Source organism: Strix uralensis, chromosome 20 (genome assembly GCF_047716275.1).
Source record: "Strix uralensis isolate ZFMK-TIS-50842 chromosome 20, bStrUra1, whole genome shotgun sequence".
Taxonomy (NCBI): domain Eukaryota; kingdom Metazoa; phylum Chordata; class Aves; order Strigiformes; family Strigidae; genus Strix; species Strix uralensis.
Window position 1 is genome coordinate 11,389,996 of NC_133991.1, and position 14,854 is coordinate 11,404,849.

Here is a 14,854-nt window from a genome sequence, read left to right on the forward strand (position 1 = left end):
CCAAATAGAGCACAAACTTAGTTTTAATAATTTAGCCCTTTAAGCATTTGTAAATGGATTAAACTTCAGTAATAGAAGGGGATGATCTGGGTACCCTATGGGAAGTGAATGCATTTGGGTAGCACTGTGTCTTACAGTGGAGTGAAACTGCAGGTTCTACATAATGTTTTCTGTAGAATTAGATCCTTCTGTATTATTGGCCTCATTTACAGTTACTTGCTGTCAGATACCTTTTAATAGTTTTAAGTGGATAGCAATGAGAAGTGATAGTTTGATGGGTGGACAAGGAGGGGGTTTACTGAAGGTAACACATACAACATATCGAGGTAGGTGTCTTCAGGGAATCTGTCTGCTTCAGCATTGTGGCTGGTAATAACTGTGATAGTGGTGAACAAAATTTTAGAATTTTTTTACTACCTTGTTGCCTGATACTTCGTTGGAGGTCTAAAACACATTCTGCAAATGAATTCTGCCAGTCTTCTTCCTATTGCTGGAAAGGCAACAGGGGTAGATTTTCCACACCTTGTTATACACAAAGCATAAAGGGCAGCTGCTGTAGGAAATCTAATGTAGCCAGTCTGTCTTAGGTATTTCCTTTTCTTCTTTTTGCTACTATAGCACTGTGTGGCTTAGCCAGATCTAACCAGTGCCCTTGACAGGCCCATGGCTGGTTTTGTTTGGTCACTCCCAGTCCTGGCTTAATTTTTACTTGATATGGAAACCCCACCCGAGAGAGTCCTTCACTCATTCACTCCCTTCTGGTACTGAACCCTTCTCTTCCACCCTTTCTTTGTGCTTGAGGATTCTGGCTGCAGCACTGACTGCTGTTACTGGAGGGGAAAGAGGGGATAGAAAGAGGGCTTTTGGTTCCAGTAACTTTCTTCTTGTTCCATGTAACCTTGTGAACCTCTTGTAGAATCCCAACTCATTTAGGCTGAGGTACTGTCTGAGCTTTGTCATCAGATGTTTCTGAAGCTCCTTTTTTGAGCCCCACACCATTATCCTCGAGAGACTCTCAAGCCAGCCAGCCTCTGCAGATGTGGAAGTCAGCAGGCATGTAATATATTCTTTGGGAGTTTTCAGCTGATTTCTTCTCCCTTTTATTTAATAGGAAAAACTACAGGTTCAAAGTCTCACAGTGGTCCTATTGCACCTATTTACAGAGGTTTTCTGTAGCCGCTGTCAGTTTGTTTCCATCTTTACTCAGAACTGTCTCTGAAAAGTGTCAGATTAGTGTTACTTTGTGATTTACAAGTAATTTATTATGAAACATTATTCTAAGTGATTAAACCACTAAGGAAGCTAAACTTATTAATAACAAATAGTGGTCAGCAGATGACCTCAAAAGCTGTTCTTTTTAACAACACAGGAAGATTTTATTTTCTCTTGCATCTGTTTCCAGTGCTCAGCGATTTGTTTTAAGGTAAATAAATCTTTTGGCAACAAATTTTGTTACATTTTGCTTTATCAGTGTGAAAGGCTCAAATTCTTCTGATGTACTTTGCTGATTTCTTTGCTTACAGCTTGACAGTTGTCAGGTCTTCAGTAAAACAATTTCCTGGCGTATTAGACCTGTGTCAGTGAGATGGTAACTTTTTGGGTTCTTATTTTGGGATACGTGGCACTCGCATTTTGCAAAGGGGTTTCAGCCTGTTGAGAATTGGTTTCCTCCTTATTGCACTTCATTGTGCCGTTGTGCTGTCTGACTCCTTTGAAGGGCACAACTGATAATAGACTGTGCTTGTTTACACAGAATGACCTACGTGGTTATGGTAGCGTAGAAAAGGTCTCTTGTAATATTTGAAATATCATTTATGTAGTTATTTTGTACTAGTTTCACACTCAGCTTAATTCTGGCTACTTACTCTCACTCTGAGGTCACCCACTTCAAACTGGATTAGTGAAACCTGATAACAAAAATGGTTAATTCAAACCCAGGTTGGTTCCCTGATTTCATTCATAGTCCTGCTACATGAATGCTTGTTTTGGTGTAGATGTAGGAAGTGGAGTGTGGGTGGGAGTGAGTTGTTGGGGGCAGGGGAACGGTTAGCACTGGTTTAAACCAGCAATGAAACTACAGTGTTGAGAGGCACAAGATGGGAAGTACTTAAAAAAAACCAACCAAACAAAAAAACCCAAACAAAAAAATGTAGGCTGTATGTGTCTGCAAAGAGACAGGCAAGATTCTAATCATACTTAAATGTAGCTTTGATTCATTTTTTTAAATCTGGTTTAGAATTATTCCTGTGTTTTTTCAAAGATAAATTTATTATACTGGAGTGTTCACTGGATGCATCTAGTAGGTTTATGACCCTAATTCTGCTATTTGTGGGAGGTCGTCGTGCAGTGGTAGATTCTGTGCTGTACCAACTTCGAGACTTCAGGACTCAAGTCCTAATTAAAATGAGAATTTGTACACCCCTGGAGTGATTTTGTTTTATGATGGTTTAAAAGTAGGTTGTTTTGATGTGTTTAAAACTCTAACTTGTTGGGTAGATTCACAGGATGTCACACACTTGAGATAATGTCAGTGACATGCATTTTTTCCAGAACTGCTGATAGTCTAGAAGACAAGTGTCACTCCAGTTGCACATACCATCTCTCACAGTTGTTTTCTAATCATCTGTGAGTGTAAATGTTTCCTGATGGTTACGGTGGAAACTTTAAAAAAATTTAAAAGTATTTTAATTCTCTAGATTGTTGGATTTTTGTCTGTGGGCCCCAAGGTGTCATGGCGTCTTTGGTAGGCTTGCAAAAAAGGCTAAAATTCATTATGCAAGCATTTGTAGTTTCAAAGAGAAAAAAACCCCAGACCTTAGGAAGTCAAAAAAAGTTAAAAGTGTTGTTTTAGCTGTTTAGAACTGTGTTTGTTTGTAGTTGATATGTTTAAAAACTAACAAAAGACGGGGAGGGATACAGGTATTGCAGTTAAGATCGGTGGGTTTCATCCCACGATTTACTAATGATTTACTCTGCTTTGTGAGTAATACACAAAATAATGAATCTGACCACAATAATTCTGAAGCTCTGCTGACTTCTGAAGTCAGCTGTTGCTATTTGGCTAAATTCTCATATAAAGAATATACTCAAGGCTTTACTGGAGAAAAATGAGAAAGTAGTACCTAACTGGTGTGTACATGTCCTGGTTTTAATATTGTTTATTTAAAATGTAATTCAGATGTAAGTAAAGAAAATACTATTTTAAATGTACAGATCACTTTTCTTTATAGAAGTTGATCTCGGTTCCTTTATCTTTACCTCTGAAAAAGTTAAATTTAAAAACCAAGTTCAGCAAATAAGTCTGTGATCCAAACCATGATCAGTGACAAATCACTTTGTTCTGGTCTTTCACAATAATAGTTCCCCATCAGCTAGACTTAATACTTTCTCTTTATGGTTAGACACTCTGTGTGATACCTATAAGAAAATCAAATTCTAAGACATAGACACTGAAATAATTCTTCTATGTAAGAATAATTGATAAGTTCTGACTGCTTTAAATTCTAATACCTAATGCAGATTTCTGTCTTGTGATACCGATGAAGTCCTGGTGCTTGCAGGAATAGATTTGGGGTTACAGGAGGAGTCCCGTGTTTGAAGAGCAGTCCAGCATATGTACTTTCATTTGTGCTCTCTAGTATTAGGGGCAAGGTGAAGTAATATATTGCAATAAGCGAGTTGGTAGTTCTCGTTTACTAAAAGTAGTTGCTGTTTGTCCTAAAATGACTGACTGACTTCGTATCTCATATATCAGTGTTGAATCACTGTTAAGATGCTGTTGAGTAAGTTAAGCTGCAGTGTACAGACTTCTCATGTAAAAGGTAAATGCTCCAGCCTTTCCGTTGACTGCGTTGCTCCTGGTGCGTGCTCCGCGGATCTTTGAGTAATTTCTGAACACAAGTCTTGATTCCTAGTGCTTTCTATTGGAAGACAGGTTTAAATACTATGGTTAGAGTGGGGTGCTAAACTGGAATGGTCATTCAAGCAACAGTTGCAGTGTTAAGATATTTGAGGTATAGTTGATGGGAAGTGTTTTGTGTGTGTGTGTGTGTGTGTGTCACATCTTTTTGAAGCAGTAGTTTTTGATGGCTTGCTGGAAGTGCATCTCCTGTGCATCTCCTGGGGCAATGAAACACTTGATGCTCCAACAACCTCTTAATGGCTTTGAGACTATCAAAGCCTAGTCTGGAGGAGATTTCATCTTTATTACCTTGATAAAGAAGTCTGGGAAAGTAGCACCAGTGAGCAAGCAAGAAGCTGACTTCATTGGAGGATTCTGATTTTTTTTTTTATATATTGCTGTTCATGAAAAGTACCTGTTTCACTAAATAAAATACCCTGGAAGGGCTATTTTATAGATACTGGAAGATATACAAAAGTGTAACAGAATTAGTATAGAAGGGTGTTTAACTGAATGTGAGGTGACTAGCCTGAAAACCAGATAAGACAGCGTCTCAGTACATGTTGTTGCTTTTAGCTCTGACATCTCTGTTCTCCCAGTTAACTTTTTGGTTAACTTCTCTGTTTTATTCTTCTAGGTTATCTACTGTTCATTTGGAGGAATATCCAAAGGCCTGCACTTCAATAACTTGATAGTCGGATTAGTTCTACTTACAAGAGGCAGAGAGGAAGAGAAAGCAAAATGTAAGTAATGTAACTTAAACGGGAACAACAGGATAGTGAATAGTGAGTGTAAAGTACACTTGTGTAAAGCAAACATCAGTTGTGGTATACCAAGTCTGTATTTTTATATTTAATCAGGGCATACATTTGCCAATAAAGACAGTATTTTTCTAGACATTTTTAGCTGTGTATTTTAAAATTCAGTGTATTTTTGTTTTCTATACTCACCAAAATGAAATATTTGATAAGTCATCATGACTGTAAATGTTAGGATCCTACAGAAGGACTGTTGGCCGCTGTATGTGGGCAGAGGAAGGAGGACGGCATTGATATTTTTCAAAACAAATGAAAGCATCTGCCTACTGACTTCTGTTGTTTTGTCTTCCCTGTTAATTTGACTTGATAGTATTTATTTTCCTTTTGATTAGTGGACAATGGTAAAAGAAAACGGAGATACTTCTTGGCCTAAACCTTACTGAGTTATGCTGAAATTGAATCAGCTTAAGTTTTTAGTCCTTTAGTTGTTGCGCAGCCTTTGGCGTTCTCAGCCAGTTGTAAATTTCACATTTGAAAAATGTAACTAACATAGTTGCTTAAACATATCTCTACTTCCTCAGACATTTTCAGTCTCTTTTCTAATGAATCTGGGAGTTATGTTGTCCGTGAAGAGATGGAGAAGATGCTGCATGTTGTTGATGGGAAAGTCCCAGAGTCACTCAAGAAATGTTTCTCTGAGGTATTTCTTTCATACAGGTTTTATCCTATTGCATTTACAACAGAGTGGAGCATTACATTGGGTAGTTTGTTTTTCTCTGACATGTACATGCTCGTGCATGTATGGTAACAAATTGGCCTTGTTTAAATTGGGTAAAAGCTCATAGTTTTTTATGGTGTAATATTACATTAATTTGTGTTGATGTGAATAGCAGCTTGGTATATAAATGTAGGCATTCTCCATGCTGCTTACTTGCTGTGCTAGTTTGAAAGATATAATTTCCCAAGGGTAATCATGTTATCAAGTAAATTTAAATACTAATATTGCTAGTGGAAATGTATTCATTAGTGTGGACATTTTATTGCAATCAGGGAAGAAATCTAGAACACAGATCTGAAAGGGGAAAGAAAATCTGCATCCTGGATTTAAAAATGCCTGCCAGCAGTGATTGCTTAAAAATAATAGTTTTATAGGATTATTTTTGTCTCGCTCTGCCTGCCAGGAGATACAACATTTATTTATGCTTTAGGTTGTTTGAGAGATGTAACGTTTATGAAGTTTGGTGAAGGTCCTCCTCTGAAACAGGCTATTGTTACTTTTAAATATTCACAGGTACTTCTGTGGCACTAGTGATCCTGGTGAATTGTCAGGTTTTTGTGCTTTTGGTTGCTTCATTTGTTATCGGAGGACTATAGATCAGCAAAATCCAGTCATCATTGTACATTCCACTGAAAAACTGATTGACTAGAAGCTTTATGTGTGGATATCAGATTACTTACTTACCTTAAATTTTATTGTACTGTGTTGAAGATAACTTTGGTTATGGGCATTGGCTGAGGCAGACTCATTTAATCTGGTGGTGGTATCATGTTGGCTTTGTAGGCAATGATTACATTCTTCGTTCTTGGCTGGAATCATAAATCATATGTATACTGCAGTCCAGTTTCTGGAGCTGACCGACTTCAGTATTTCCTATTTATAATTTCCCATCAATATGGTGTGATGAATTACACCCTAGAAGTTAATTGCATGCTGTCCAAGAAATCCAGAAATACTTCATGAAGACTTGCAGGAAGAGAAGTATCAATCTGGCTTCATACCATTTTCCTGTTCAAGAAAATGCAGTATATTGATTTTTCTTTTAAAATGAAAATAGTGTAATAACCCACTCAGCAGGATTTACTGGCCTGTTAATCATACTAGGTCACTGCTGGAGAGTGAGAAAGTTTAATGTTCCTGCTGTGGGCCTTCCTTCCTGCCGTATGGCGGATGAGTTTATGCTTTCAAGGATGATGTTTATAGGTACTTCTATTCTTCAGAATTATTGCATGTACTCATCTAGAAATATAAGCTTTAAAATACATCTGAGCTTTCCTCACTCTTCTGAAATACAGGAAACAAACCCAGTGATACCTGTGCTGCTGTAGTTGCTCAAGTTCCATTATGGTTCAGCTATAACATTTCTTGCTTCAAATGCTTTTTTCCTCCCTGTTGAAAGATTTCCTGTCCCTCTTCTTCCTTGTCCTTCCTCTAATCAGTTGGAACAATGCAGAGTCTTAGTGAAACGTGACAGAGTTCTTGCTGCATTTACAGAAAGCCGAGCAAAAAGTAGAGGGAAAGTAGAGGAACAGGCAGGAAGAAAATGATCTTGTCTCTGATCCAAACTGTTAGAGAAATTAAAAGAAAATAATTGGGGGCTGCTTTTTTCTTCTCTGTTAATTTGGCAGTAGAGGGGTATTTTGCTTAAGCAAGTGGCTCCATAATGGGTTAAATCCTGCAAAGCCCACATTGTTGAGTTACCCTATTTCTGTCATTCATTCATTCCTCCTACCTTTGTGTTGGCTCAAGTATTTATATGATGCCTTGATGAACTGGATTGGAAAACTGACCTGGCTGAGAAGTAAGCCCTTTTTCTGTAGCTCCTAATTCTGTAGGTTATCTTTCAGCTCGATCTGTTTTGCCACACGACTGCACTAATGTGATTGCGGTCACAAAAGCGAAGGGATGAGGGATCAGAAACAATGTTGGTAAGAGGAAGGTTAGGACCATGCTGTCAGTCAGCAGCGTGGATATATACAGATTAAACTGCTGATGGAATAGCAGTGCAGCATCTTGACTTCCTTGAATTATCACCATGTGGAAGTCTATGACAGTAGCTGGAAGTGTTGGGGTATTTCTGCACGTATTTGTTGGAAGAAAATGTAACACACTTTAGTCTAAGAAAAAGAGGCATAAAAAGAATGAGTACATGGAACCAGAAATAATCCTTTACAATTGGAATATGAAGCAGATGTTTTAGCAGTGATGGTCATCAACCATTTGAGCAACCTGGCAAAGGAAGTAGTGGATTTTCAGTTTTCTGCAGTTGGCAGTCACAGATAGTCCGTGGCCAAATGCAAATTGTTGGATTCTGTAGAGGTGTAATTCAGTGGAGTTTAATGGTCTGTGGTATTAGAGCAGTTAAAATAATCAATGACTTGAAACCTCTTTCACTTTGCAGACCCCTGTTTATTTCCCATGGAGATGAGGATCTCCATATAATGAGTTTGTCTACTGATAATAGGTTTGCTTTTATTTTAGTTAGTTTTGTAGGTCCTGTTGAAATTAGTCTGCTGAGCCCTCTGGTTTCATGGCCACAGCTTGGAAACCATTCAACTAAATGGTTTAAACAGCCTCTCCAGCATTTAAACTGTGAATCTATAGTTTTTATGTATTCCCAAACACGCAGTTCCATAAGACATCCAGTGGGAGAGACTGCATTAGGAGATACTGTGAATGTCATGTTTACATGTGCGCTCCTAAGTGGGTGTTGATCAATAGAGGCAAAAAATTGACATGCTACCGTAGTGATTAATCATACTATTAGTTGTTCACAAATCTAATTTTTCTGTGTTAAGTGTTTGTATACTTGCACAGAACGTTTGTGATTTTATAGCACCTGTTATTTGGCACATAGGAGTTTTTGTCTATCATAATAAATTTAAATTCATAAAAATAACCTCTGTTATTCTGAGTTGTAAGTAACCATTTTTCTTCTAATCCCTTTAACCTGAGGTTCAGAGTAAATTACTTTCCAAAGGCCACATTGAGTAGGTGGTTGAAATGCAGAGAGAGCTGAGGAGTCTAATTTCCCTCCCAGTGCTGTATTTCAGAATGAAATGGAAAAACAGGCATGGATCCAAAGAAAAAATTTATTTTAGTGCTTATTTTTGTAGGAGATTGTCCCAATTCTTGTTCATACAGCTGGATGGTTACTGTTTGCTGGTACTGAGAAAGCAGAGAAAACCAGCTCACACTTTCTTATTTTCCTTGCAGGGTGAAAAGGTAAACTATGAGAAGTTCAGGGTTTGGCTATTGCACAACAAAGATGCTTTCACGTTTTCCCGCTGGCTGCTGTCTGGAGGTGTGTATGTGACACTCACTGATGATAGCGATACCCCCACCTTCTACCAAACCCTGGCTGGAGTCACACACTGTAAGTAAATGATGCTTGTTATTATGCGCATTTTTAAAAACTGTTTCAGAGTTCACAGACATAAACTGTTGCCTTGCTGTAGTTGTTCATTAAATCTCACTACTCCGATGAGATATGTGCAGCTCTATTCTGTGAGATAAATTTCTTTGTGCTAATTTGTTCTCTGCTTTTTGTGCTGTGACATGGAAAACGTTGTTCTGTACAAGGACACTGTGGGTCATTATTTTTAAGAGATAACCATACTGAGATTACAACACGTCTTATAGTAGAAGTTTGCTACCGAGCAAATTAAAAAAATAAAAAGGAAAATGTCTTCTCTTTGACAAATACATTTATCTAAAGTGACTTGACATTAATACCGGTTTTATATTTGGTCTTTCAGATAGAGTGGATTGTAAAACTATTGAGACAGTTCTGAAAATAATGCTTGTTTCAAAAATAAGTATTACCTCTTAATTTGCTTTCTGCAGTAAAATAAGTAATATTCCTGGCATGTGATGTAGTCAGGGAACTAAATTAGCTAAAGAGAAGCCTCCTCAGGATTTGCATTTAGGAATAATCTCCAAAGAACAAGTGTTTCCTTATGTCTGTATTAATGTAAAAGAGGTAGTGGCTGGTTTTTAAATTAAATGTAAAAACAAAAGGCTGATAGATTACACTTGATGTGCAAGTATAATGTAAGCATACATTTTACAGTAAAGGGACTTTGGTATCCCTAGGAGAAGGGTGTTTGCTATTGCGATGTCAGTGATTTGAGCGATCTGGTTGTGGTTTATGTACTCGCACAGGTTTTCTTTGCTGGTGACAGCATGGCATTTAATCTCTTTAATGGGTGGGTTACTTGAATAAAGCAACAGACAGTTTTTTTTCTCTTGGTTTTAGATATAAAATTCTGTTCTGATCATCTGAAATGAAAATGCATAATAAAATTAGAAGTTTACAGACAAGTAATTTATGTGCATTACATGAGAGACTGCAGTAGGCATTGAGGTTACAGAAGACCATTAAATACTGTGAGGTCTGACAGATAAAGTAGAGAAAAGTATGCTAAAAGAAAAAAAAAAAAAAAGTCTCTGAATTTTCTAGACTTCAGCCCTGGGAAGAATCTCTCAAGCTGTATCAAACTGAGATCTGCCATGCCTCCAACTTTGTCAAGTCTCCTTTGCCCTAAGTGTTCAAAGAAGGCTTTACCCCAGGCCTCTGGATGTTACCTCAGAGCTTACTTTGATTTATTTTTTTTTTTTTATGCTTTGAAATTGAAACTTTTTCTGAACAGTTTTTACTATGCTTTTTGCAGTGAATTTATTTATACTGAAACCAAGGTTCATAATTATAAAAGATTTTTTAAGAGCTACTGTTTTAATAGATTTTATTTCATGTTTAATGTTGTTCTCACTTACATATCTACACTTATATCTTTTTAATATACCTGTCACTGTTACCATCTGCAGCCAGGCCCTCAACTGTATTCCCAGCTATTTCAGATGTGCAAAATAAATGATTCAAGAAAGAAATGGTCTTTAGACCATTCTACTTTACCCAACCCTCACCTGTGTTCTTGTATCAAGAAGAAAGCCTTTCTTTCTTCAACTTATCAGCCTAGAGATATTTTTTCCATTTTAAACAAAGAATTAGAGAAATTAAGACTGAAGTGCTATGATTAAAAACAAAATTAAGGAGACTGGATGAGAAGCATATTAGACAAAAATGAATGGGGACAAAATCTGTTCTGATTCTTGGAAAAAAATTGTTTAGGTGGTTCTGTGTCATATTTGTTTCTACTGTACTAGTTACTTTTTAAATTTCTTTTCATTTTGTAGAAGAGGGTATTCTCATCTTCTCATCTCCAATTCCTCAACCTTTGTCTTAACAGAATCTCAGTTACTTAATCAGTCTCTATCAAATCAAATTGCCTCAAGTACCTCAGTTTGAGCCTTTCTGATTGCAGGGACCTATCAACTAATCACAGTGTCTCTGCTATCATTTCAGCCTTGTGATCCTTTCCCGAGCACGCCTTCTGCAGGAGTGTAGTCTGTTTTCCATTTAATGGCTGTTGTCCCCTCTGACTCCCAGTTACCTCTTTGACATCTTCAACTGTACAGTCTGAAATCTTGCTTAATTGCTCTTACATATAGTGACTCCTTCATGAAGCAACTGTCTTGCTCTCTGTTTAAATTTTCATAGCAGACTCAGTGATCCTACCTCAGCGTAACCATCATCTTTGTTGAAAATGTCAATTCTGAAATCAGCTCACTCTGCCTTGTAGCTGTATCTTATAATTCCTCATATTTTATGGTTAGAAGTTCAAGTAATATTCCCGTATTTGGTTTTAATCTCTCTATGATCCAGTTGGTTTATAATAATTTCATAACACTCCTGTGTATTGTGGCATCTGATACTGTAAACTGAATTACAGAAGGGAGTGTTTAGTCGTCTTTCTTTCCTAGGAAACATGCACGTGTGGTTCTTTCATGTGTGCTAGTTCATATGGCTACGTGTTCTGTTGGAGAAATTACCAGATTTTTAAAGCCTTGTGAAATATGTTTGCAGAGTTTTGGGTCTCTGATGGGTCTTTCAACACAACCTATGCTCTTGGGGAAAAAAATTTAACTTACGAAAGAAAAAATGAATTTCTATTGCTATGTATTGCATCTGACTACTGAGAAGTTCAGTGTTTCCTAGTAGTTGGTGGTGTTCTCTGTTTCTTTACTGACAGCTTAGTTTTATAAGTCAGACTGAGTGTAATGAAGGTAGAACTGAGTGAAAAATTAAGTTTTCCATTGTTAGGATTAGAAAGCTGAAATAAAATATTTGAGAGTGCTTGAAGTGATTATTGAATCTTCAAGGGCATGTCAGATCTGGGGTCAAGCCTTAAGTTGTATTCCAGAAACCTATGTAGCTTACATGTATTTTTGAATCAGTAAAACGTTACCAAGTGCATACTGTCCACAAGCTCAGTATACTTAAGCAAATTTGGAAAGCTCCTATGGCAGTTATGTTTGGATCTCTAGAAAAACTTAAATTTTACTGTATTTTTGTTGTTTTCCAGTTAACCTTTGTAATAAGAAAACCAGAAAGTAGTTGTGCTGTGTTATGATGTCTGCAGCCTGGTATCTTTCAAATGACAGATACGGAAATCTGGCAGGAATTTAAGATAGTAGGAAGATGAACTGGTGAACTAAGCTGTTGGTGAACTAACCAGCCTCTCCCAGGTCTGGACAAATACTTTCTTTACAGTGTATCCAATGATTCCCTTGTGAGTTGAGACAGTATAGGAATGTCATACAACAGATGCAAAAGTAGGGAAAATGTAAGTGCTGGAGCACTTGGAAGTAATTGCAGTGAAGTATGAATTCTTGGGGCCTTGCTGGTTTGTTTTGTTTGTTGTTTTGTTTTTTTTTTTAAAGTTTGATAATTGCAGTCTAATCAGGTCAATCTAAAGAATAAGAAGTTTAGTCAGAAGTGTTCTTAACACAGCTTGAATGTGTAAAACAGTAAGAGCTGTTATGACAGTTCCTCTTCTCTAAAGGCAGGCTTGTTCTTAATACTTTTACCTAGGAAGTGGTTGCCTTTTGGGAGAGTAAGTAACTGAAATAATACTTAGTAAACCTAGGCAAGCACTGTTAGCACAATACAGTGGAAGAGTGAAAGGTTTTAAAATTTCTTCTATTGTAAAATGAAAACTAATTTGTGAAACTTGCTAGTGCAGTGATGAATTTCTCACCTGGCTGCCGGACTCCGGCTGGGTCACAGCTCGCCCTCTCCTGGCTCAGGCTTCAGACCAAGCCTTACCTCCTCTCATGGTGTGCTTCCCATGAAACATCTTGAATAATATGTCAGAGACATGAAAAATTGTAGTGATAAAAATAGTGAAAGTTATTAACATTGATTTAGAAACAGACAGTGAACATTTTATTGCAAAGCATCGATGACTCCATTTAAATTTGCTTAATGAGCCAAGCTATCAGGGAAACAAAGGCATTCTAATTTTTCATTTGTAAATAACATTTATTTTGGTATGCAGATGACTTTAATTGTATTTCTCAACACATAATTAGAAATGGAATTTTAAAGTTACAGGAAGTTGCACACACTTGCTACTTTTAATCAAATTTTGTTCCATTTCACTTAAATAATAAATATGAATAATTTCATTTGAAACCTACCAAAATAATTGAAGTTTCTTTTGGACCTTTGTTCCTAAAAAACAGCTTCAGGGATATGAGTTTCTCCTATACCTGAGTACTGACCAACTAGCAGTAGTTTGGATTTTCTCAGTTTAGTAGTATGATCAGGTACCTTTTGATTTTTTTTTTTTTAAAAACAATTTTTTTTAGAAATCATCACTGCTAGCACTAAAATTCTCTGTAGGGGAATATTCCCCCAAATCATTGTACATCCTTAATAATTACAAATTAAACACCTAATCCTCTGGTACTCTAAGTCCAAATGCAGTCATTCAATACAACAATTCTCGGCCACCAAGTGCAGACCCTGGGTGTCACTGTATCATTCCTTTCATAAGATACTGAGGCTTATTGGTTTTGGGGTTTTTTTTAATCCAGTTAGGGACAATTATTCCAGTACATCCTCTGCATGTATTTGTGGGCAGTTTATGTCTCAATTTTCTGTCAACTATGTCCTTTTTTCAACAGTCTCTGCTCTCCTTTTAACATTCAGCATAAATGCAAGTGACTCTTAACGTTTCTTTTTGACCTTTTGGTCAAAGTAAAATGAGCCCAGTTTAGGTCATTTCAGACCAGGTGCTCCATCCCCTGTTCCACCTCAGACTTGGGTGATACACTGCTGTTATACTGACCCAGGTGAGACCTCACTGGTTTCCTTCAGTTGGCTGGAAATATTGCTTCTGCTGCAGCATAGGTGGTGGTTCCTTTTTAATGACAGTCATTTTGGTTTGTCTCAGTGTCATGTGATGGGCTTATCCTTGGGTCTTCAGCCATTTTCCATGGGGAGAATACTCCCATTTGTCAGAGGGGTTACTGGTTTCAAACTGACAGGCCATCTAATTTGTACTTCTTTTGTTATCTGGTTCTTGTTAAATAGCACCCTAATTCCCCTATGAATTGACGAGACTCTTCTGTCGTCAGAAAAATTCATCAAAATGCTCCTGCTTTTTCTGACAGCTCTTATGTACTGAGATGCAGTAAGACAGTGTGTAATCAGTATAATAATTATATTTCAGAAAATCCAGTTATCGCTAATTTAACATAATAAATGAGAGAAGCCCTGGATAACCAGAGAGCATGGTTGAAATGGAAGAGTGAGTTTTTGAAACAGTATAAAATTGAAACTGAATTTTGTGGAAGTAACCTCTTCTGTCAGAGGTGGATTTATAAACCTGTAGGGCTTTATGGTAAGATGAAGATGTGTCTGTAAAAGGAAAGTGAAATGAAGTGATCACTTAACTCTACTCACATTAAAAGGATGTTAAATACATCTTCTGTAGCTTGTCCACTTCAGTTCTTGAAACACCATCTCTTACTGATGTATGGAAGGCCACTAGAAGACAATTTTGAAGATTTTGGGTTTATAAAAGGTGCCTTCAAGAGCATATTTCATTCTGTGCTATTTTCTTCCAAATGTGTGAACATTTGTGCTTTGAGAGGAACTGTTGTGTTGAATACCTCTTCTGTATGGGTGATGATCTTAAGGCAGTAATACACTATATTCTGCTAGATCAACACCTGGAGAGTCGTGTCTGACACACACAAGGATCTTGGTTCGAGTTATAATATTCCCTTCTCTGTGTGTCTGTTTTTCAATTAGGAAAAAAAAAAATAAATATGAAAGTATTACAGCAGACTAGGCCAATAAGAAAAAGCCTCAGTGTCACTTAATCTGCATCTTGCCACTTTGTGATCCTCTTAGTTCCCAGGCTATTTTGTGTCTTGCAAAGCAGCTCTCTGTGCCCAGGTCCCAGAGTCTTCTGTGTGTTAATTTGAAAGCAACAAACAAGTGTGTTTAGTCAGAAATACTGTTTGGTGTTCAGTCATTTGGTCTCTGGTTCTGACTCAGCCCTC

General features: G+C 37.2%; 1 protein-coding gene across 7 annotated transcripts in view; it reads left to right on the top strand.

Moving 5' to 3' along the window:
* USP32 (ubiquitin specific peptidase 32) overlaps nt 1-14,854 on the top strand; it is an 86,238-nt gene that overhangs the window by 26,502 nt on the left and 44,882 nt on the right. For all 7 annotated transcript variants that reach the window (XR_012631759.1, XR_012631760.1, XR_012631761.1 and 4 more), the window contains exons 3-5: nt 4,539-4,644; nt 5,241-5,359; nt 8,654-8,813. Coding sequence is in view for 4 of the 7 variants with exons in the window: in XM_074890675.1 (XP_074746776.1) it covers nt 4,539-4,644; nt 5,241-5,359; nt 8,654-8,813 (385 nt within the window). In the remaining 3 variants the exon portion in view is untranslated. The remainder of the gene's footprint in view (nt 1-4,538; nt 4,645-5,240; nt 5,360-8,653; nt 8,814-14,854) is intronic.